The 24,944-nt window shown below is 42.3% G+C and overlaps 1 protein-coding gene across 4 annotated transcripts in view; it reads right to left on the bottom strand.

The window, feature by feature from the left end:
* AFF3 (AF4/FMR2 family member 3) overlaps positions 1-24,944 on the bottom strand; it is a 564,761-nt gene that overhangs the window by 504,579 nt on the left and 35,238 nt on the right. For 2 of the 4 annotated variants that reach the window (XM_041757151.1, XM_041757152.1), the window contains exons 1-2: positions 20,115-20,182; positions 19,837-19,956 (exon numbers count right to left, since the gene is read on the bottom strand). In XM_041757151.1, coding sequence (XP_041613085.1) covers positions 19,837-19,889 — 53 coding nt within the window. In that variant the 5' untranslated portion in view covers positions 19,890-19,956; positions 20,115-20,182. Of the gene's footprint in view, positions 1-19,836; positions 19,957-20,114; positions 20,183-24,944 lie in introns of those variants that run through there. The other 2 variants (XM_041757150.1, XM_041757149.1) reach the window with 1 other exon arrangement.

The following is a 24,944-nucleotide window of genomic DNA, read 5'->3' as shown; positions in this document are numbered from 1 at the left end:
TGGTTGAGAACACTTATTTATTTATCATGAAGACTGTATACAGCTTCATGTACCTTAATAATATTTAAAATACCATAAAAATAATTCACTTTCTTGAGATAATAAAATTATTTTCAACAAAGAATAATTTATAAGTGTTCATGTTTCTGCTGGTTGTCTCTAGTACACCATATCTAAATATGTCTCTGGACATATTTAGTAGCATACTGCATATCAATTACTTTATTACCAAGAAAAACAGGAAATGAACATACAAATTTATCAATGTCTATCTCAAAACAATTTGGGGAAGCCAGAGAAGATACTATGATGATATTAATAATAAACTAGAAAAAAATGCTTAGCCAGATACAATGAATTTAGAATTGTAGAATTACCTGTAATGCAATCAAATACTTTCTCGAAACCTTCTCGAAAAAAGTCCAAGTGACTATCAGGATGTCTTGAGCATGTCACAGCTCGTTTTCAAAGCGAATGTACAAAATTCCCTATGCACTTTGCTATCCAAGAGAAACTCATGACATAAAACACCATACTCGTCACCTTGGCCATGCCAATCCCCAACTCCATGCCCTCACCCAAGGTCTCAGTCATCTCAATCTTAGCCACCCATTACTGCAACATTAAAGTTCTCCATTGGGCCCTTTCTTGGCCTTTCAATGAACTCCTTAAACTCTAAATTCCAAAAACACTAACAACCTGACTGGTACCATTCCTAAATCCATTAAGCATTTGGGTCTGCCGGAATCCTTCAGGACTGTCAATCTTTTGTACTTCAGTATGAACTCTTGGTTCCCCATCTTAGAGACTATATCCCCATGTGATTCTGGGAAGCAGCTAGACTTGAGGATTTGAGAAGACTTGGACTACCTGGTAGAAATTAATATTTAGTGACAGGTATCAGTTTTCTCTGCTGTAAAATGAGGGAAATGGCTGGATAGATGACTTCCAGGGCTCCTTCAAGACAAGCTAATAGTCTATGAGTCCAGATTCTAGAGCTATTTCATGGAAATTGCTCGCTCTCCAACCAGACTTCATGCTTTTTCAAAGGGCCACATTACTTTTCTGTGCTCTCAAGCTAGCATAGTGCTTCAGACTTAGTGGGAATTCAATAAACTTAGGATCATGAGTTTCTACGACTATGTCCTACTGACTGAGGAGAAATGGTTAGCTGAGCCACAGATACCACTGAATGGCTATTTGGCAAATTTTGCGCAGATGCTGGTTTACATCTTGCTCCAAAAGAACCTCTTACAGAGGCTTCAAGATAACAGCACTTGATTGGCTGCAGTCAGAAAATTGCAAAATTAACTTTTTCTAATCTCAGGGTACCGAGACTTTGTCAAGGAAACCACAGAAAGTCCTTATAACTAATATAACTGGTTTTTAAGAATTATGAAGCCTATAGTACTGTCATAATACTTCACATTTATTTTTTTTTAATTTTTTTATTTATTTTTGATAGTCACAGAGAGAGAGAGAGAGAGAGAGAGAGAGGCAGAGACACAGGCAGAGGGAGAAGCAGGCTCCATGCACCAGGAGCCCGTCGTGGGATTCGATCCCGGGTCTCCAGGATCGCACCCTGGGCCGAAGGCAGGCACTAAACCGCTGCGCCACCCAGGGATCCCAATACTTCACATTTCTAATAGCAAGTAATGGGGAGAAAAACAAGACAATGGTTCTTTTTGCCATAATGATAGTGGTATGATTCAGGTAAGAATTCAAGTCAGGAAAATACATTAAACGGGCTTACATTTATTACCAGGTTCATTCTATCTAAAGGGGGCTTTTCTAGCTAGCCTTTTGGAGTTTCCCAATGTCTGGCTACGAAACCTTCTTAACAAGGAAAGTGTCATCTTTGGAGAACTAAGATTTGCAAAAACTAAGAAACAACAATATTTCTTACATGGATACAGGCTTGAATAGTTTTCGAGTCATTTTCACATATTATTCCCCTTCAGCCTCTCACAATAGCCTCTGGAGACAGGCAAGGCGTATCATCAGCATTTTATGACTCAGAAGAAGAGGACTAGGAGACATTAAGAATTTCTTCAATGGTGGAACTGGAATGAGACCCTGGTCTATACATTCTGTCCCTGAATCAGGGTGTCACACAGGGGAGGCAGAAATGTGATGTCTGGCCAGAACAATGGGGGATTTAAGTTTGCTTTGTTCATTTTATTTTGTTTGTTTTCCTTTGAATTTGAATGTACTGAAGCAAGGTTGCAAGGTTTCCAACTGGCCACAGGCCCCATCATATCCAATTATGTAACTGCTTCAGACATTTACTTGGTCTCTTTGGCTCTTGAACTTATTTTAACTTATGCCCCTGTGCTAAGCAATTATATTTACCTGCTTATATAAACAATTGGATCTTACCATATTATGTAATATGAGCACATTTAAACACCATATTTTATTCACTCCTCATAATTCTATTTACTGATTAAGAAACTAAGCTAAGAAGAAAAATTAAGTGATTTCCACAGGGTCAGGATCTAAAATCTGAACGTGTCACATAAGAAATAACATTATGTGGGAATTTTTCAGCATACGCCAAGGTAAAATTCTTTAAATAACTATTACATAAGTTTCTGAACTTGAGTACTCGGGTAGGCATATTTTGAAGTCTGATTATCACTTAAAGGACAGTCATTCAGAGCATGTACAGAAATGAAGTTTCCATATTTCCATGGGGCCAAGTCCTGGGAAAGTCATGTTTACTTTTCTCTCCAGTGTTCCTGAGTTTCTATTTTCAAAGAATAAATTGACAGTCTTTTCAAAAAAGGAAGCTATTCATCAAAATACTGGTAAAATGAATCCAGCAACATATGAAAGGATTATATACCATGACCAAGTGAAATATTCCAGGCATGCAAGGTTGGTACAACATACGAGGATCAGTCAACATAACACATTACATAAATAGAATAAAGAACAAAACACACAATTGCCTCCATAGACGTCTAAAGCCTTCGACAAAATCAAACATTATTTTATGATAAAAACACTTAACAAACTAGAAATAGAAAAAGGAACTTCTTCAACCTGATAAAAGGCATCTATGAAAACCCACAAACAATATCATACTTAATACTGAATGACTGAATGCTTTCCCCCTAAGACAGGAATAAGCCGAGAAAAAATGTTTGCTCTCACCATTGCTGGTCAACATAGTACTGGACATTCTAACGTACCCACTAGGCAAGAAAATGGAATAAAAGATACCCACATTAGAAAAAACGAAGTAAAACTATCTCTATTCACAGATAACATGATCTTGCGCATATAAAACCCTAAGAAATACACACACATACACATTCATTCCCACACGCACATACACACTTACTAGGACTAATGAATACATTCATCAAGGTTGCAGGATACAAGATCAATATACAAAAAAGACAGTAAAAATAACAGGGACTCACAATCCCAACACTAAATACTAACAACTAAAAAGTCTGGTCTTCTAATTTCATATAATCTCAACCTGAGATGCAGAATATAAAATTCAGAATTTATTTTGGCTTTCAATACTATGATATTTGGTTAAGAGACGTGTTTCCTGGTATACACACAGTTCTGGAAAACGTGGAGGGAAAGATACTTTTGTTTATAGAGCCAAGAAATTTAAGTGATAAGAAAAATTTTGAAGCAACAAAAGAAATTCTGCCTGGCTCACTAAAGAACACTAATCTGTTCAGGTTTTACTTTTTCTCTAATGGGTTTTCTTCTAAGTACTTTATAGCAGTTGCAATTAGTTCAAAATATTGCATCCTGGTGCTCATACAAACTAGAAAGTAATGACTACATTTTCAGTTATTTCATTTATATTCTTACTTTGGCCTAGTCTCCCAGAGATTTTAAACTCCATTAAGCACTTCACAATATTGGGTTTCCTTCTTCAATTTCATTAGAATTAACATAGAAGTGGTATCTTATTCCAATAATATTGAATACACTTCTTAGGTAACACAAACTGAACATACATAGGAAGGAAAGTTGTTCATTATTTCAGAAAAGCATTACATTTGAGTACAGACCCAGCCTATCCTAAAATCCATAAAGTGTAAAGTGAACCAAGAGTAAGCCTGACTCTGAAAGGTCCTGCCAGATTCCAAGAAAATCCTTTCATAGCCCTTACCCTCAAGACTTCAATAAACATGCATGCATTCATTCACTCACATCAACAGTTAATTATCATTGCCTCTATATTTGTAGGTTACCACATCTTTTGTCTAAATGTCTAAATTTGTTCTAAACAAAAATCAAAATGAGGCTCAATTCATAAGCAAAGCTTCAGTTAAAGAAAACATTAATGTAGCTTTTTCCCAGATAGTTTATTGCCTGATTCCCTTACAATTTATATATGGATTTTACTCCTCATTCACAACTTGATTCCAATTAGTGACTGGCAAGCAAAGTCTGATTATTAATTTAAGAACCTGGACATTATAATTGAATAATAGCATTCTACTATATATGATAAAGGCACGTTGCTTAAAAATGAAATATTAAATAAACACATAGTTTCAAAAATAACTTCCCTAATATTGTAAAGCTGACAACATGGAAACTTTGGCTCTTTGGATGAACGCATTTCACCAACTTTTTTCATCAGCTACCCTTTCTGCCATGAAAATTCAAAAAAGGTGATAAATTCCAGTAAAAAGAAAACCATGGGCCAAAAGATAGAAAAATTCTATAATATAAAAGAACACACTACTAGACATTCTGGAAGCCCTTTTTCAAAGCTTACTAGTTTCCTTTCATTTAAAAACACTGATTAACAATAACAACAATAAAATACTGATGAATTGCTTAGTAGACTATATGTATCATTGTTTTCAGTTTTTCATTGCCTTCCTTTAGGAGGATATGCGTTCCTGCTGATCACCATGTGACTGGCACTACTGCTTCATAAAAGGAGGATATTTGTCCTTCCTACTGATGTCAGGTTTGGGCTTATGACTAATTAGGCCAATGAAATGGGAGCCATGTGATAGTATGCCATATTCAGCAAAAGCTCTTTCATTCTCTCCACCAAGAGGATGGCATGTTCCAAAAAAGGTATATACTCTGTCAGCCTTAGTCACACGAGGGTACAGCTGACCTTCAACTGCCACATAATGTGGGTAAGAGTTACACTTTGAGATTGTAAATCACTGAGATCTAGGGGTTATTACCACAGCATTGCCTGACAAAAGCTGACTAATGCAAACTACAATTCTAGCATTTAACCCACTTTGTCATTTTAATTTATCTGTTAGTAGACAAACCTGATGGATGTCATAAACAACCTTTAGGGAATGTTGATTTCACAATTCAGTATGAAAGAAATGTGTAATGACTCATCTTCTTGGTTTGCCAGAATAAAGCAATTTGATATAAAACTATCCTATGTTCTTCAGCAGCAATTAATGCAGTGACAAGAGAAGGGAATCAAGAGAATAGAAAGCACCCAAATCTGAAGTCTATGGAAACAATGAATACATCACTTGAGTTCACTCTATAGACTACAATAGGCTGTCATACAGCTGGAGAATCTGAGGTCATTCTAAGTCTGAAAATGGGGAGCAGTCATATGGATAAGGATCAAAGTAGAGATATGAGGTAAAGGTACAATCATCCATCTGAAATAGTGGAAAGACCACAGTTTGGTACTGATGAAAAATTACTAGAAATTTTGTCATTGGGGCTATCCAAAGTCATTGCTCTGAAGTCCACTGAAACAATTCCATAATATTATTATATTATATATCATAATTATAACAATTATAATTGTTCAAGTTCTCTTAGTTTTTATTGTAATTGAAATGTATATAGTTTTTTTTTAAATAGGCACATACAATGCATAGGGATCTTTATACCAACACCGAAGAGGATTGTGAAGTCACAAGAAAATATTTCTGCTCTCTATAGAAGAAAGTATTAGACTATCTTCTATTCTTATCTGCTGTAGTTATTAAATAAACACAGCCCAGAGTTGAAAAAAAAACACCGATTTTTTAAAAAGATACAAACTGAAAGAGTGACTCACATAAATGCTTCTAAATATGTTTTAATCAACAGAATGGATACAGCAATTAAATACAATTGCTAATAAAAATAGTAAGTAACCAAGAGAAGTGAATAAAGAATAATAAAGTTACCATTCTAAGGATCTACTATGTGCCAGGTTATCTGTGTATATTATCTCATTTAATCTTCATGATACATCAGCGGCACAGGCATTATCTCCATTTGATACATAAGGAAACAGGCACAGGAAGGTTAAGTTATTTGCTCAACTAGAGAATGGCACAGTCATAATTTGAACCCACTGCATGCTGGCTCCAAACCCCTTGCCCTTCCCATTATCAGACGCAAAATTCTTTCTGGAATTTTGTCACCATGTGGATTTTTAACCTACCTTAAAGTCTAATTTGTCTTATACTCAAAGATTTTTACATATTTAAAATCATTTTTGTCATCTGTTCCAGTATGTCACAATTCCTTATGCCAAGAATCTATTAATTTTACTTCCCCTGAAGTGCTAGTGACATAAATTAATCCCATTTATTCTTTCCATGTCATCAAAGCAACACTTTTTATAGAATCAATGTACAGCTAGAAGAGATAGTATTTCTGTACAAACTAAAAAGAAATTATAAGATAATCTACACAGAAAAGAATCACTTCACACACAATTTCAGATTACCTTTCTAAGGTGGTTGTATTCATTTTATTGCTGCACCATCATTATTATTAATAAAGTTACATTTAGGTGTTATGATAGATTTGACCAGCTGTGGTGAACAGTTGTTATCATTTTCTTCATCCATTAAACTTGTCAAATTAGTGGTTTTATGAGTATACAAATAATTAAGAGAGAAAACAGATATAGACAACGTATTTTTATGTTTTAAACACTGACAAAAAAACTGGTAGCTAAAATGGCAATGAATTATGATCTTTGCATAGTAAAACCTGTTTAATTGGAATTCTAGTCCAAAATACACAGTAACTTGGACACAATATATTATTCCTTCTGAGTTAAAAAGTTCAAACAAAATCTTAAGATGTTTTTCCGTATGTATTTCACTGTACCTGTTGGAGACTATAAAGATATACATATGAAATCACAAATATTTTAAAGTTGGAAAGGACCTTGGAATTCATGCCCTATGATTCTGTCACTGAGATACTTTTTGTATGCTGGTGGCTACCTGTGAGGACTGGAGCCAGACTGTCTGGACTGAAGCTCCAGCTCTGTACGCACCAGTTGTGGGGGCTTTGGATTAAGTTACTTTGCACCTTTGTTTCCCACTCTTGATATAAAATAAATAATAAAAGAACCTCCTCACAGGTGATGAAGATTAAATGAGATACGATGCACATAACGCGCTCACTACACTTCCTTACATGTAAGAAAAAACTAAGAATCCCTGATGCCAGATGGGCTAAGTGCCCTTCCAAGGAGATTATGGCCGTTAAATGTCAGAACACCATTCTGGGGCACCTCATTCTGTCAGTCTTGTGTGTTTGAAAACACTTTTTAAAAATCCATTTTAAACAGTCCTCAATTAGAAAAGTCTACAAATTTTTTCCTGGCTACAGAGCTTCATCCAATTACTTCCAAATCAAAATTACTTTTAAAAAACACTCTAATTAAATTACAGATGGTGTGACATAAATTTATGCTCAAGTGGTGTATGCAGACTTTTCATTCATTAGTCACTTATTCAAAACTATCTATGAAACATTTATTATTTACATTTTAGAGTCTAATATTTGATACTACCTTCTTCTCTATGGTTCCATGTCCCAAAACTTCCATTTCTCAGATTTTTTTTTAAAGTCTCCACCTCCCTCAACACATCTACATCTATAACCACCCACTTGCTCTTCCTCTTATTCTGGGCCTGACCTAGCCCATCCACTTCCTTCTCTGAGACATGCCACCATCCATCTGCTCCATCTTTCCCCTCAAGAGGAGACCATTCATAATCTCCACTTCCCCACCTCCCATTCATTCTTGCACCCCCACTGCCAATTCCATCAACCACTTCAACCTTCCTGTGTTAAGCGACTACTCTAAAGCAGTTGACCTGGGACCCCACTTTCCCATGGTTCCTTACCTCTCCAACCATTTGTTTTCAACCCTTTTCAAGGGCTGCTTTCCAAACCAATGTCCCTCTGTGCCCTCAGCTTAATTCTCATCCTCTCCTTTTTTCCTGGATAATCTTGTCCAATTTCACAGTTCTCATCAGTACCTGTATGCAGATAACTCCCAAATCTTTATTTCTGTTCTAACCTTAACTGTCATTATCATACAATAAACTTTCTATGGGCAATTCTACCTGGAGGGCCTAAGGCACTTCAACTGCAATATATTTATATCCAACCACTTCATCTTTCCCCATTCAATTTGCTCTTCCTCTTATATTCCCTACCTCATCACACAAGCTAAGTGTTCTAAAAGCATCTCTGGTCCCAGTCACCAAGTTCTTCCTGTATAATCCCTGAACACCTCTCCACACTGCCTCCTCTCCTCTCCATCCACATTGGCCTCATCTTGGCAGCCATCACTCCCTGAACTGACCTTCCCAACCTCACAGCCACCAGACTCATCCATGGACAATGCCTTTTAGAAATAATGATAAAATGCAAATGTGGCCATTTTGTTCCTCACCTCAAAGCCCTCAATAGCAGGCTATTACCTACTAGAAAACATTCGAGCTCCTTGGAATGCCAAGCAAGGCCCTTGGAAGTCTGGCTTCCGGGGGCTCTTTTCCCCCCACTCCTCTCCTGCTACTCCTTATTTTGAATGCTTCAGACCTGCAACTTACCTGCATTCATCATTGTTCACAACACACTCTTTTTCATTTTTTTGTCTTTGCTTATCTATTTTAACTATTGCATTATTTTGCACCTTTGTACCTACCCACATTTCCCCTATTCCCAGCCTCACTAACTCCTATTCATCCTGTAAAACTCAAATTAGGTCTCATTTTCTCCAAGAATCTTCCCTAAAACTCCACACTGAGAAGAGTACCTTTTTATGTACTCCCCAGGATTCCCTATTACAGCATATAAAAACTCTACTGAGATTATTTGAAATAATCTGCTCCAGGCTAAAGTATAAACACATCAAGGGCTGGAAAAGTGGTCTATTCACTTCTGTGTCTGGTTCAATAAGTGGTTGTTCATCTCAACCCAGAAACCTATAAATCCAGAGGAAGAAAGTTACAAAGAGCAGTTTAAAGCATCCATACTGTGTTACATTATTGTATACGATATTTTAGGACTTTAAAATATTACTTTTGTCCTGCTGAGGGATAAGAGTAAGAAAAAAAGAATAGAAACTAATTTATGTAACTAATTATCTACCTAAATATTAGAAACTGAAATACCATACTTCCTTTCTAGACTATAAATATTTAATTTCCATACTGAGAACTTGTTAACTCAGCCTTGGAGTATTCATTTGAGTTGAGGAGAGGGAGGGGGAGGGTGGCTGGGTAGCAGGTAAAATATACCAGCTTTCCCACAAAATATCTTTCTCAGGTATTCTGCTCATACTAAAAGAATAAACTCTACTTATTAAAAACAAACCAAAACAAAAAGCACTCTAAAGGAAAGTCATCTAAAAGATTTAGTTCTCAGGAGAAGTCATGCTGTATTCTGGAGAAAGACCTATCTTCAATGAAAGGAACAGAAATAGGAGAGTCCGTGTGGTACCAGCTGAGCAGCCCTGTCCTACACTTCTGAGGACTCAGCAGGCTTTGCACACAACATCTGTCCTGAGCTCTGAATATCCTACTACAGCAGATGTGTCTGGTACTCAGACACAGCATGGACTTTATCTGCATCACCCTAACCTGAGCCCAGACAATATAGGCCAGGTCAAAGGCTTCATCCTACAGAGTTACACAGCCAGAGGTACAACTGGTATACCACAGTAAAATATTAAACCATTTGATTTTATATCAAAAAGAGGCTATTACATATGGATGTCAGTTGGGATAGCATGGTTTTCCCGTTACTGCTGATGCTACTATCTATTTCCTCTGGACAACAGATGACTCATATATTTTGCTCAAAGGGTCCCACACTCCATTCCACTACCACTGCAGACCATGAGGAGAGCTGGCAGGACATTGGAGTAAGTGGAAGGACCAAAACACTCCCCATCCCGACCCTCTATTTCAGTGAGCTGCAGTGTCCACGGCCTGTGAAGATACATGTCTCTTAGCCTGAGGTAAAGTCCACAAACTCCAACAGCATTTTCCTGCTCAGCAATTCTGAAAATTGACACCAGTGGGCTCCCCGTCATGGAATATGGTTGGTATAAAAGGGAGCAACGAGGGAGGGTCGTGCTGATGGCCTGTCTTCTCAGTCAAAACTCTGAATAATGTAACCTAAGTTCAGAATTTAGTTGACCATGATCGGTTGCTTCTTTGTTCTTAAGCAACTCTTGGGTGTTTCTCAAGAGTTGCTTAGGAGCAACCCCTGACTCTGAGAGTCCTTTTTTTTTTTTACCCCTGAGAGTTGTCTAAATCGCCTGACTATTCTGTTTGTACTGTATGTTGATGGCCTATAAACAGTGTTTTCTCGCTTGTAAAAGAAAATATATTAATTTGATAATACTAGGACAAAACAAAGCCATACTCACAAACACCCACCTTCCTTATTATGGGCCTGACCTATCTTCTTGAGGGAAACATTTTCCCTCCCCTCCTCCCAATCTGAAAGAAAAGTTAAATTGGTGGAATAATTACAAGAAGTTATTAAATACTATTAGACAGCATAATGAATTATGATGTATAAGGCAGCATCACAACTAGAAGTATAAATGAGGAGTCTTGTCACAAACAATGGGCTGAAAGCTATTGCAAGCACTTCCTCTGTGGGTTCACATGTGTCCCAAGACTACAAGATTTGAACTGGTCACTACTATTCCTGCAAAGTCAGCTTTCTTTTTCAAATCTGAAATGGTCACAATTGTTTAACCCAATGTGGCTTGCTCTTACCAGCAACAGTCTTCTATGCCATTTCAGAAAATGGAAATGTGCATGTGTGCACGCACACACACAAATCCTCATTAAGAAGATAAAGTAAATAAATTTCCTGTCCGTCTCAACAGCACATTCAAAGTCAACTGCACTATATTTGCTTATATAATCATTCCTATATGCACTTATTTTTCTAATGAAATAGGATTGGAAATTCAACCCAGAAACTGCAGCTATGTGTGAGCACCTGATGGATTCAGGGCACTCTGTGGTCAGAGCTGAGGGATAGGGGAGCTGGCAGTGCTGGGTTAGAAGGCTCCCCACCTGAGGTGTCTGAGACTTGCCCTTGGCTCCACTTGGAACTTGAGTTTTGATTTCTCTCAGGACTTGAAGAAAGTTGCAATTTGCAGCTATGGCCACAGGGTAGTGCAGTCAATCTGCAAATAGCTACCCCTCTCCCCCACCACTGCCACCTCCCTTCCCCTCAGCACCCTACCTCCCCAATTCCCTCCCAGAGAGGGAATGGCTAAGAGAGAATGCAGACATTTGGTCTGAGCCCTGGGCAGCTCCAGGAAGGACTGTGAGATTCCCTGAGAAATCCAGGAGTGTCTATAAGACTTGGCACCCAGTTACTCTGAGCATTCACTGCTGACACAGGAAAACCTGGCCTTTGAAGGACTGACAAGAACTGTAAAGCTGTAAAAAGTGATTAGCCTATTTATTACAAACTTCATTTACTTCGGCTTTTATGTTTATTCGCCACTGTGTCCCCACTAGGATACAATTAACCACCCCTTCACTCATCAAAATTGTATTCAAGGGATGCCCGGGTGGCTCAATGGTTGAGTGTCTGCCTTTGGCTCAGGGCCTGATCCAGGGTCCTGGGATTGAGTTCCGCATCAGAGGAGCCTGCTTTTCCCTCTGCCTAGGTCTCTGCCTCTCTCTCTGGGTCATCATGAATAAATAAATAAAAATAAAATCTTTTTTAAAACTGTATTAGAAAGACTCACAAAAATAAAATATATGCTGCTCTAAACGTAACTTCCTGGCATCACGGAATTATAATGTTATTATGCAACCCCTTCTTCCCCCAAAATCAGGAGAAGAAAGTGCAGTATTTTAAAAGAACTTTTTATTTTTTTTTCCAAGGTAAAAATATAGATTTGTATCTCATTTTTTTTTCTGCATTGTACTCTTTTTTTTAAATAAATTAATTTTTATTGGTGTTCAATTTACCAACATACAGAAGAACTTCTTTTTAAAGTAATTTTCATCCTTTTAGTTCTCCCTACTCAAAGTTTGGTCTGTGGACCAGCAGTTTACCAGGAAGCTAGTTAGATATGCAGAATCATAGCCTCACCCTGAACCTATTAAATCATAATGTATATTTTATCAAGTTCCCTAAGTTACCTGAAGGCAAGTTAATGTCTGAGAAGCACCTCCTGGATGACAGTTAAGTATACTGACTTATGTTCTCAAAATAGTTTTATAAGCCCTGGATCTTTTCTTTCTCAAGATACAGTTTATAGAAAAACAAACATACCTTGAAATTGGAAAATAAAAACAGGTTATTTCCTAGAACTGGTGATGATCCACTGAAGTCAAAGCTTTTTTCTATCTAAACTACCAGACAACTAATTAACATTTCAATGAACACTGACAGAAAATGTGTGGTCACTTCATAACTTAGGTACAGTACAGGTATGACAACCAAAATGTAACCAAGACCAACAAACTCATATTACAGCACTCCAGAGGGTTTCTGACAACTAATTTCCTGTTCATAAAAAGGAAAATTAAAATTATTTTCAGCATCAAGTTAACACATAACTCTAAACAGAGTTGTTATGTTAGTGGTCTTCAAATTACAGTTCTTTTTGTTTACCTCAGCTAACAATGAGCCCCCTGGGAAGAAATTATGTGAAGAAGTTTAAGTACCCTCTATGCCATCCTCCACATGTGAGTGGGGAAATTACAAAGGGGAAAAATACACAAGAGAAAATTAATGACTTCTGCACTCTTTGATTCCTGCTCTCCTACGATGGGAATGATCATAGATTTTGAAGTTGGAAGAACTCAGATAACTTACTGCTGCTGGCCCACTTCCCCAGGAATCTTTTGTAAGAAGTAGCTGGCAGGGCATCTGCAGCCTCCTACAGACAGGTAATTGTTACCCTCCAACATAGCAGGGTCACATCCCCTTTAGATACTCTCACACCCCCTGATCTCACCAGTGCCCTTAAATAACCCAAAACAGCTCCAGGCCCCCTTCCCAGTGAAACTGCTTCAACCCCTTCAGGGCCTCTATCATGTCTCCAGGGGTTAGTTTCTGTAGACTAAACCCATTTAGTTTCTTGGATGGTGTGGTGTCCTCTTACCCTGGTAATAACTGTGTATTTTGTTTCTATTGAAACTAAATTATGATTAGCCTGACATAATTTAATGAGACCCACAGTGCCAAATGAAGTCATTTGATGTAATGGGTGGTAATTCAATACATTCTCAGTGAAACATCAAAGATTATGTAATGGTTAATATATCTACATACGTTAGTAGCACAACCACAAGTAAGGGTGTATTTGTCTGCTAGAGTATGATATACAACTAAGAAAAACTACCAGCCTCCACTCTAAAATGTCCCTGGATCCCACTGCCAGGGACAGAACTCTGTACCAGATGGATGACCTGACCCAACGTGGCCTTTCTGTATCCTTCCTTGTTTATGATAAAGAGACTTTTTAAGGAAGCGAAGGGTATTAAAAGAACTACATTTGGCATTCACAAAGCAATTGACACTTTTATTACTTAACATCACAACCTTATGAGGTAGGCCACTATAAGTGCTGTCATTTTATAAGTGATTAAGCCAAGACTGAGAATAGGAAATGAGAAAAATCGTGAGCTGCCCAGGGCCAAACAGAAAGCAAGGCTGGAGCCAACTGAATTCAGAAACCTCAATTAAATTCCCAGACAAAAGAGAATGGGCAACATTTAAAGTAAGTTTTATGGATTTCACTTTGAAATAAAACAAGGAAACATTATGTTACCATTAAATGATATTAAAATTGTCTGTTATGGCCTTGATTTTGCTACCAAGGCTTTATTTTCAAAATAAAGAAAATTTAAACAGGCAAACTCATACCAGGTTAAAAATCCCATTTATACAGAAAAAAATCTTGCATTCCTTTTGAGATTTTTTTCCTTCAATTCGACTGCTATGCTAACCAATATTATGCCAAAGGGCTTCGTACCAGTTGCTACATCTAAAGTGTCATTGATTAGACCCATTCTGGTTCACAGGGACATTCTCCCAAAATAGATCCCTAGCATTTTATAACCCTCCTACATTTTCACAAAAGAGAATCTGGAACACAGGAAGGAATCACTTCCCCACACACAATACTCATCTTCATCGTCATCAGAAGGCATGTGGTTAAAATTCATCTGCACACCCAGTGCTCACCGTCTCTGTAACACTGTGGCCCCCAGCCAAGCCTGAGTCCTCAACTTTAACACCGTGCATTACCCAGTCTTGCCACCTGGTTTTCTCCAAGACACACCTACCCACAGCCAGGCTCATGCTCTTCACAGATGGGAGTGGCACTCAGCTCCTTGCCCCCAGCACTCCATAGCTTCCCATGGATATCTCCTTGCCTCTTGCACCCAGGCAACCAGCCCCCTTCAAGCCTGCAGCCCACAGGTCCTAGCCCTGAAATCCACTTGTAGAAATATTTTCATCCCCACACATGCTAAGTAAGGCCTTTCCTAAGCTCTGGATATGCTCTAGGGCTCTCAACCAAAGAGAACCACTGTTGCCAACCATACAGCCACCTTGGGCCAGTCACCTGCAGTAACCCCGCAGAAAGCATGTGGAGGGTCCTTGTGTGCGCCTCTCCTTCTGCCTTCTGTGTTCTACTGAACTGCTTTGACCCCAAGAGCCAACAAGAGGCATAGCGGTAGGCCTTAAAATGTTTGCTTTGCCGGGGCTACAGGAAAGGGTCAAGGCACCTGAGGGTCAAGGTCAGGAATCTGGAGCAGTTTTCTGACACTATACAGGGCCTGGGAAGCCAAACTAACAAGGAATGAAAGAAGCCATGGTCTGACCATGTCCATTGGTAGTTGACTTGAAGAGAACCAAATGTGTCAGTAGGTACTACTGGGAAGCACTCCAGTACTGTCAGTAGCTCTTCTTCACTGTTTTCAACCTATGGGTAGATGGAAAATTTGAAAAAAATAGAGTGGAAATAGAATAGAAAATATAAAAGTGCATCACACATAGTAAGGATAAGCATTACCTTGTGACAGTTGTTTCAGTTACTTGTATGGGTACTCACAAGGGGTCGAAATGTTAAATGATTTACTGTGAGTCATGGTCTAAAGTGCTTGAAAGCCACTGGTTCTATAGTACCTATCACAGAATAATGCTTAATACTCTATGAATACTTGCTAAATGAACAAATTGATAAGTATGAAACAATCCATTTATCACACTTCAAAGGTTCTAATTTGAAAGAATATGAAGTATAATGCCTATTTGAATAAAAGTAAATGGATTCTGGCCTATGCGAAACTATGGGGTGGGGGGGGGGTGGTGAGAGAAATAGAGAGAAATCTGAGTATTTCTATTGTATTTCGATAGTCTTTCCAATAACTGAAAAGTTTTATATTTAAGACAATTTTGACTAAGTTCATTTTGAAAACTTTTCCCACTCCCTGAAACTGCCTCCTGATTACAAAAGTTCTGCATCTTTAAAATACTTGGTATAGGTAATTCCACCATGATTCATAAAAGGATCTTTCAGAAACACCATGAAAGCCTTTGTTCAAGTTCTTTCTTTGCCCAAGATGCCTCTATGTCCTCTCAATACCCCGACCCCCACCATCTGTAAAAATCCCATTCATCTTCCAAGGCTTAGTTCAAAGGCCACCTTTTCCATGGAAGCGTTTTGGTTTTTTTTAACTCAATTTTTCCTCTTTCCTTCCTTTACCACCCACCCCAGTCCCAAATATGGCCTTTTTCTCTTCTGAATCACCAGTGTTGAAAACTTCCTTTTTTATTTGTATACTCATCTCATTCCCCTACTAGATAATCACATGCACAACCCACAGTTTACTCATCTTAGTACTCCTTATAGCAATCAGCACAAGGTCTTAGACTAAAGAAATGATCAATATTTAAATGAATAAATGAAAGTAATGTTAGATTGTTAAAAGGGAGGGTCATTATTTTAAAGGCCCTGAGGAATGGCTATGTCCAGCAGCTGATCAAAAGGTGATGGAGAACAGGAAGGAGCAGATGGGAAGAGGGTGGGAGGCTGGTAAGAGTGCTGTTCCTCAGGATACCTGCCTCTGCAAACTTACTGAATCCCCAACTCTCCAGGGATCCAACTCTACCCAGTGAAGCTATAGAGCTGGGGGCAGGATGAGTACCTTCACCCTGTTCCAAGCTCTGTGTTCTCTTTAAACCAGAAATGGGAAGTGAAATTAGAAAAAAAAAAAATTTTAAAAAGTAGAAATTAGGGCTACCCTTTTCAACTAGTAAGGCTGAAAAGAAAAGTTTAAACAAGCTATCTGGACCATTTAGACTCAAAAGGCCTCCTTTGAAAAATAAGAATGAGGGTTTTGGCAGAACGTGGGGGAGGTACAAGGAGGTGGAGGAGATGGCTCTTGAATTCCTTGATTTTTTTCAATAATACGGAGCTTTCCTCTTCATATTGTCTATACGGTCATTTGGGGACATTTTCTGTGACCCGCAGACTAAGCTAGCTCAGGTTCAAAGCCACAGCCACAATTAATAAATTTGTTTTATTGGAAAACAATGCCCACCAATTAGAAAGAACTATTAGGGATTAAAATACCATTCTCCTTTGTCATTAACCTGTACCTTCTCCCACCATCTCCAAAGAAACATGTTTTTCTAAGATGAATGAAAAGAATAAGTTTTTAGTGGTGTTTATTTTAAATGTATAGATATTTATAAGTTAATTCATGTAAGGCAGGCATAATTTCCTAAATCCTGGTATTTATTTTTCAGATTTTTAATTTTAGATCAGTATCTTCTAGGGTTCTGACCTTCTCTTTCTTTGGTATTTTAACAGAACCTTAACTTCCAGTCCCTCATGGTTTTGTTTTATAATTAACTTTAGAGCCACCCTCATACACTGGGAGACATCTGCAATATTGTAGAAAACCCACTGGATTTAGAGTCAGAAACCTGAGTGTTGAGAAGTTAATGGCTGGTTCAAATACAGCTCCTCCACTTCTAGATGTGTGACCTTGGGCAGGTTACCTGGCCTTCCCCACCCTCGATTTCTCAATCTGTAAAATGGGAACAGTAACAGATAATGCTTCCTGAGGCAGTTGTGAGGGCTAACTGAGCTAAAACATATAACGTACTTAGAACTGTGCCTGGTAAATGGTGAGTGTTCAGTCAACGTTAGTGTGAAAATTCTGCTCTCATTTGTTTTACCGGCTCAGTTGAGTCCTTTTACAATCCAAAGCCTCCATTTCCTTATCTATAAAATAAGAGTCCTACTGCTTGCCACCAAGATTGTGGTCAGATTCAAATAAGCAAACAATGGATAAGAAAACATTTGACACACAAAGTACTCAAATGTTATTTTGGATCACTTATAAATTTAAAAATAAACCATAAAACTGAGTGAGAAAATACCATGCAAAAATTCGTCCGTAAAGTGAGAAAATGCCTATGTTAGAAATGCATATTCAAGAAGTATGATTTATCTTTAACTTCTCAGAAATACACAAGCTTTTGTAAAACGTAAGTTTTACGTCTGCAAACTAGAAACACCCCCTCCATCAAGCCAAACTGTCCCACTATACTACAAGCAAGAAACCCTCCACATTTTTATAAGCCAAAGATAAACCGATGCACTCATTCAATGCTGACTGCGTATACAGCAACTTTTCAAAAATGCTCAAATTTTTTCATTTTTGAAAGGAATAAATGTACTCTAGATAACGTAAATTTCAAGTCAATACAACAGACATTGTATAACTGTGCTCCATCCAGGTAACCCAGCTGGAAACTAAGGATGAAAAGAGAAATAAAGCTTAGATCCTGTGCTGGAAAAGCCCACAGATTGTATCTGGTAATTTCAAACTATTACTTGTAAAAGTCATGAGGGGGCTTCGGTTTGAGTCAGCAAGCTGATGAGCACCATAAAAACATGCCAAAACAGTAAGTTCTTCCCTTTGATTGAAAAACTGTCTTTTAAAAGCAAAAGTCACTTTTAAAGCACAGTCTCTCTATCTAGAAAACTACTGAATTTGTGCCAGAAACCAACATTTCTAAATGTAAACCTGTAAAATAACAGGTATCTGTAAATGAAAGGCTGAAACAACCCCAGGAGCAACAAGACAGTAATTAGCAACTTTTATAGAGTAATAACATGTTTCATATTCTTTCTACACTGGCTCTTTGAAGTTTCCAGTGTAATATATAAAAGTTTTATTACATTAGGGCCCATCCTTGTGTATTTTATAAGCACCAGCATTATGCAGAGCAAGCTGCAGTTACTCATCATCAGATCTTTTATAAGAAACCGCTCAATAATGCACTAGCTCTGCGTCCAGTTTAGTTTGTTACACCTGGCTTTAGAAAGATAAAAGTGACTAGAAGCCTAAATCACTGAAAATAATCCACATTATCATCTATATAATCTATAAATCTCAAAGCAGTTTAGCTTTAAAATTGTACACTGCATATTCATGTGCACACCACTTGCAGTTCTAGACACATGCGAACTCTTTACTGAATTAAAGCAGAAAAAAAAAAAATTTACCAGAGGCAGAACAGAGTGCAGTTAATATGCTTGTTCCAGCAGATGTTCATTCCCGTAAATATTAAACATAACACAAGTTCCTCCAGGAATATGCGGGCAGTAATTTTACCACCTGAATAGGGTTGGTTGGAAACATTGAGGAGGTAGGGGTGGAAGGGAGGGTAGGAAATCAGAGGGATGCCGAAGCAGCCAATGGGATTTTTAAGAAACCCGCAACGAGAATTAAACTGCTTCTAGCGGCGACTCGCCTACAGCAGCTCCTCAACGTGAGGCTGCGGAGCAACAGATCCCGGAGTGTCCCCGCGGCCGCCCGCCCCGCAGGCCGGGAGCCGCGAGCGCGGAATAAAGGGGCGCGCGGGGCGCCGGGTGGGGGCGCGGGGCGCGCGGGGCGCCGGGTGGGGCGGGGGGCCCGGAGGAACCGTGAGCCTCGAGGACACGAGCCCCCGCGGGCCAAGGCCTCCGGAATTCCCGCACGGAGAAATCCTCGCCCCCTGCCCCGGCGTTCACTTTCCCTGTCGGGGGGAGCGGGCCCGAGGCAGCAGGGATGCCGGCGCCCCGGGCGGGAGGCTGCAGCATCCTCGAAGGGCACTTGCAGCGGCAGCAACTCCGGGGTCGCTGGGGTGACCGCAGGGCGCACACGAGGCGCAGGGAGCGAGAGGGGCTGCTCCGGGGCCGGGCCGGGCCGGGCCGGGGGGTGGGTCCGCAGGCACCAGGGACACGTTCTGGAAATCGGGGCTTTTTCTCCCCACGGCTGCGCTCTGCCCCCGGGCTCCCCCGCTCCCCGGCCCCTGGGCTGGGGCGGGCAGCACCGAGGGGAGAGGACGGGAAGGGGGGCGAGGAGACGGGGACGCAGGGGGGCGGCGGGGCGGGCGGGGCGGGCGCCCCCGGCCCACCCCACCCCCACGGCGGCCGGCCGCTCCGAGCCCCCCGCCCAGGTGAGCGCGCGGCCGCCCCCGCCCCGCCCCCGCCCCGCGCCCGCGCCCGCGCCCGCGCCCCCGCCCCGCGCCCCGGCGGCCGGCACGGGCACTCACCACAGCGACTCGAGGTCCCATTCCTGGAGCAGGGCTAAGTCGAAGCTGTCCATGGTGGGAGGTGTCAGCGCCGCCGCCGCCGCCGCCGCCGCCGCCGCCGAGGCTCGGGCCGCCCGCGCGCTGCAACGAAAGGCGCCGCTCAAGGTGCATCCCGGCCGCGCCGGAGCCGCCGCCCGCCCGCCGCCCGCCGCCCGCCGCCCGCCCCCGGGTCGGGCTTCCCCGCGCCCCCGCCCCCGACGCCCGGCCCGCGCGGCGGGGGGCAGCGGCCGGCGACTCACCCGCTCCCCGGCTCGCGCGCAGGCACACTCAGCAGAGAGCGGCGAGCTCGCCGCGCCGCCGCCGCCGCCGCCGCCGCCGCCTCGCCCCCCTCCCGCCCCGCGCCCGCCCCTCCTCCCCGCCCTCCCCGCGGCCCGGCCCGCTGCAGCCGCCGCCGCCGCCGCCGCCGCGGTGCTCTGCGCCCGCCCGCCCGCCTCTTTCTCCTCGGGGAGGCGCGTGTGCGCGGGCGAGGCCGAGGCCGAGGCGCGCGCGCGCCGTGAGCCCCGCGCCGCGCCCGCCCCGCGCGCCCCTGCGCTCCCCGCGCCGCTCCCCGGGGCCCCGCCGCTCCCCGGGGCCCCGCCGCCCCCGCGCCCCGCGCCCCCGCCCCCGCCCCCGCCCCCGCGCCCGCTGCCCGCCTGCCCCGGGGCCGCCCCGAGAGCGAGAGCGAGAGCGGGGGCGGGGGCCGGCGGGCGGCCGTGCGGAGCGCCGGGGGATGCTGAGCCGGGCCCGGCCTGCCGCATCTCCTGCCCCTCGCCCTCGCCCTCGCCCTCGCCCTCGCCCTCGCCCTCGCCCTCGCCCGGCCCCGCCCGGGCCGCACGCACTTCTCCTGCGGCCCGGAATTGCCCCGACCGCGCCGGGCGCTCCGGGGCGCTGTGCCGCCTGCAGCCCGGGGTGTGGGGTGTGGGGTGTGGGGTGTGGGGTGTGGGGGGGGGCTGGGGGCGCTGGGAGAGTCCCGGGCCGCCCCAGGCACGGGGAGAGAGAACGCAGCAGCCTGCAGTCGCGCTGTAAACAAATCGTTTAAAATATCTGGAGGCAGTAAGTTAAGTGAAAGGGAGGAAGCCTCCGCTGACAGGACCCGCAGTTTGGCCTCCGGTGGGGGTCCCACCGCCCTCCAGCTGGCCGTCCCTGGAAACTAAGCTCCTTTCTTTTTATTCCTTACAGGGAGGGGGGACAGGCCCCTGGGTGTAGGCTGCTAACTTCTCGCCCCATCTGTCTGGAAAGTGACATACTGTCAGCTGGAGGATGATAGAGTATCATTGTGGCTCCTGAAAAAAATCAGGTCCTTTTTACCATTCCTTCCTAGATGGTAGAGAACATCCCCAACCCCCCTCCTTACTTCTGCAGACATGCCAAGAAGTCCATGCCTAGATCAGGGCCGTGGCTCTGTTTCCCCACAGCGGGCCAAAATCAGAACCCCTCCTCAGTTCCCTGACTCCCCCGTCCTCTTGGCCACAGCTCTGGGGATCCAGAGCTCAGGATCCCAGAGAACTCCTAGAGAGTGGTACAGAGCGATGTGGTTATATCCCTCCCATCATTTGCACCAAACCCCCAATTTCCTGCAGGCCGAGAGGCCTTTTCCATGCTCTCCCCTTTGTTCATTCTCACAGAAGGACCACTGACTGGAACCACCAGAAATCTAGACCCTTGCGTAAAAGTCACAGGATCTCTCCATCAAGCCTCCTCACCTCTCTGACCTCTGAATGAGGATTAACAAACTAAGTCTGGAGAACATGCAGAAGAAGAAAAGACTGATGAGAATTCTTACTTATTTGGGATCCGATTACAAAACACTCAGCCAGCCCCCCACCCACTTTTCCCCCCAGCTCTGAAGTACTCCTTCCTTTATTAGCATCCATAACTGGTTGCAAAATGTAAAACACTAAACTAAGAGTATCAGCATAGTTTGAGAAAATGGAATTGTTATTTTACAAGCTGACAACTCCCAGCCCCTAAAAATCTCTCTCGTTAGTTGAAGGTAGTAAAGAGGCTGCAAAAGAACAAAGAGAATGTGAATAGAGGAGAAAGTACAGGTGTGAAGGGCTGTCTTCCCAAATCCCAGTCTACAGGACATCTGGAGAGTAAAGGGGAAAAAAAAAAAAAAATCTGTCTTCCTAATATCTCCTTAGCATAAGCCTTGATGGAAATGTTTGCTCTGGCAAAACTGAGATGCCGGAGACATCCAGACAGTATTCCCAGGAACAAAGGATGGGGGTGGAGGGTGGAGGAGAGTGAGAAGAACAGCCCCTCTCTGGAAGAACTGCAAGTTCCCCTGCCTGAACAAGAAATGCATCCTGTCCCTGTGCTAATGGCTGCAGCCTGAAGCTTCTCCAGAAAGAAGACCTCCCACCCCTCACAGAGATCTGGCTTTCCTTCCCTTCCCACCACATCTGTTTATACAAAGGAGGGCTGCTGGAGAACAAACAGAACCATGTTTACTGGGAGTCCCATCCTAAGCTTGAAGCTTAAGATACAGATTTGCCCTCACCACAGAGGATGAAGATAAATAGATGGCCCCGGAAAAGGAAAGCAAGAAAGCAGTGGGGGGTATAGAGCCAGTGGAGTGGTTTACTCATAAAAGGTCTCTCTCCCCAAAAGCCATGTAGTAGTGGGTAGATTTATATTTGAATTTACACACAGTGCCTCGTGTTACTACATGAAGGTACTTGAGCCTAAAGCAATTTCAGTGTGGGTATCCAAATATTTTTCTTCAGGAATCATCATTATTTTCTGTTTGGGGCCTCCGAACATAGGGGAAGTTGCATTAACACTTTTATTTCCAATTTTATTTTTGTGTTTAGTGTCCAGTTGGAGAATATGGTCTTTTGAAGAAACCCGAATCATACTTGTAGATACCGTATTTACTAAGTTGTCATGGAAATAAATCTAAATTAATAGTATTTACAAGTAAAATGTAGAAGAGTTAATGAGAACCTTTATAAGGTGACCTTTTTATTATTTTTATTTATCTGGTATATTAAGATGTTGCCATAATACGCCAGCCCCTAGATACACGTACCAAAACAAGCGCTTCATCCAGTTGTCAAAATTTTAAATCTTGAATAAAAAGCAAAAAATATATATATATATATTTGGACTTTCTGGGATTTAGAATGCCAGAAGTAAAAGGGAGGTTTGGGGGTGTTTGGGTTTTTGGTTTGGTTTGGTTTGTAAAGGAATAAGAGACTACCTAAATTAAAAATAAAAATAAAAACTGGTGTTTCTTCTGAAGCAGATGTAGTTTCTGTGCATACTAACGACCTGGAGACTTGAGGGACTCTTTTCCTGGGGTAGATGCAGATAATACTCCAGAGAGCTGATTGAAACCACCCAGCTCTGGAGAGCCACTGTGAGGAGTTAGCTAAGACCTCCCTGGGTCAGGGGTGGTTTTTTTTTTGGTTTTTTTTTTTTTGAGTTAAATCTGTGAATGGAAGGAACTGAGAAATGAATCCTACTCAGTCTGGGGCAGGCTGACAAGCACACTCAGCAAGAGCCCCACTCACATTCCACCAGCCTGGAATTGAAAGCCTCTAAAACAGACCCAGAAGCAAATCTGTAACATCCAACTAAGATCCCCTGGATCCAAGCTGAGAGAAGAGAAAGCTTGCCTGGCTTTATTAATCCATGCCTTATTCTGAAGATGTGGCTGCAACTCAGGTCACAATTGTGACCGGGTAGGTATTTTCCTTTTATATTCCCACCATTCCCCTAGAAAATATGCCTGGCTAAAAGCCAGCTGTGCAGGCGATCTTGCTGGAAGGTCAGGGGAGCCCCCACCCCACATCCTGCAGCATTGTTTGTCACTGCACCTTCTCTCATGTTCCAGCAAGGCTACAGTCACATCACAGTCTGCTTCTCCTTCCAGAGGCTTCTTGAGTGTTCGTAACTATATCTAGGGATTGCAGGATAAGCCCTCTAGGCTTTCTGCTTGCAAATGACATGCTAATATGTCGAGCCCCAGGACAGCTTGGATTTTAATCCACCCAGGAGTTGTAGTGTCTTCAGGCCTTTCCCTCTGCCTTGGTATCTCAGAGTGGTTCTAGCCTGGGATCTGAGGTGCCTCTCTTTTTCTATTTTTTTTCATCATTCACCAGGTCCCGAGCAGATGGTGTGGCTGTGCTGGCTGTCATCACTCCTCCTATGTTTCCATGGAAACATGGGGCATAGGGACCATCTCTGCCTTGGGCTCTCTGACAGTATCCTCTGGCAGAGAACTTCAGCACTCTGGCCCCCTCCCCCTTGCTTGCCCACATCCTGGAGAGTTTGAGAAAGACTTGTGGCCCTGGTAGCCAGGTCATTTCAGAGATCATCTAAGGACATGCTCCCCACAAGTGGTTGTGAACTGGCTGCAAAAAGAAGGGGGAGGGGAAAGAGTGCTGATAACCTAGTTGTGCGGCAGTTGTGTTGCAGTTGTGGCATATCTGGATTACCTGTCCCCTCAGCCAGATTCTGTAATGGCTGATTATTGCCCAGATGTCAAAAGAGATGCTCCTAAGGTTGCATCTGCTCATCAGGCAGGAGATACTTAATGAGCTTAAGCATGTTACTGATGTTTTACGCTTTACTGACATTCCACCTCCTCCAAGTGCATTCCTTTTTTTTTTTTTTTTTTTTCCTTTGTACAAAACCAGGTTTTCCCCCAAGGAATGTATGTACCTTCCTCAAACTTTCCAACATCCTCCTGCCTACATAATTCACTTATATAGCCACTGAGACGTTAATTAGATTCAGAAGTCCATGGAAACAGCAGAGTTTGGCAGGGTCAGAGGCCAGGCAGGGCAGAGAAAAGAGCGGGGAAAATGACCCCTTAGGAGAGGGGTAAGGAAGCAGAGGGAAATTTTTCATGCCATTCAAGTACCAAACAAGACAAAGATAATTTCAAAAGGTGGTCAACTACCATAACATTGTTTAGAGAATTAAAGTATTGTCCAATTAAAGAGTTCTTTTTAAAAAAACTGATTTGGTATAAGAATCCCATGCATGTCTTTGGTGTTAGTTGCTCCTTATATAGCTGGTACAAAAGACTAGTGTGTGAAGCTCACCACATTTTAAAAAAGAAAAGAAACAAAGCAGGC

This window comes from Vulpes lagopus, chromosome 5 (assembly GCF_018345385.1).
Source record: "Vulpes lagopus strain Blue_001 chromosome 5, ASM1834538v1, whole genome shotgun sequence".
NCBI lineage: Eukaryota > Metazoa > Chordata > Mammalia > Carnivora > Canidae > Vulpes > Vulpes lagopus.
Note: the sequence above shows the minus strand (reverse complement) of the source record. Positions and strands in the feature narration are given on the sequence as shown.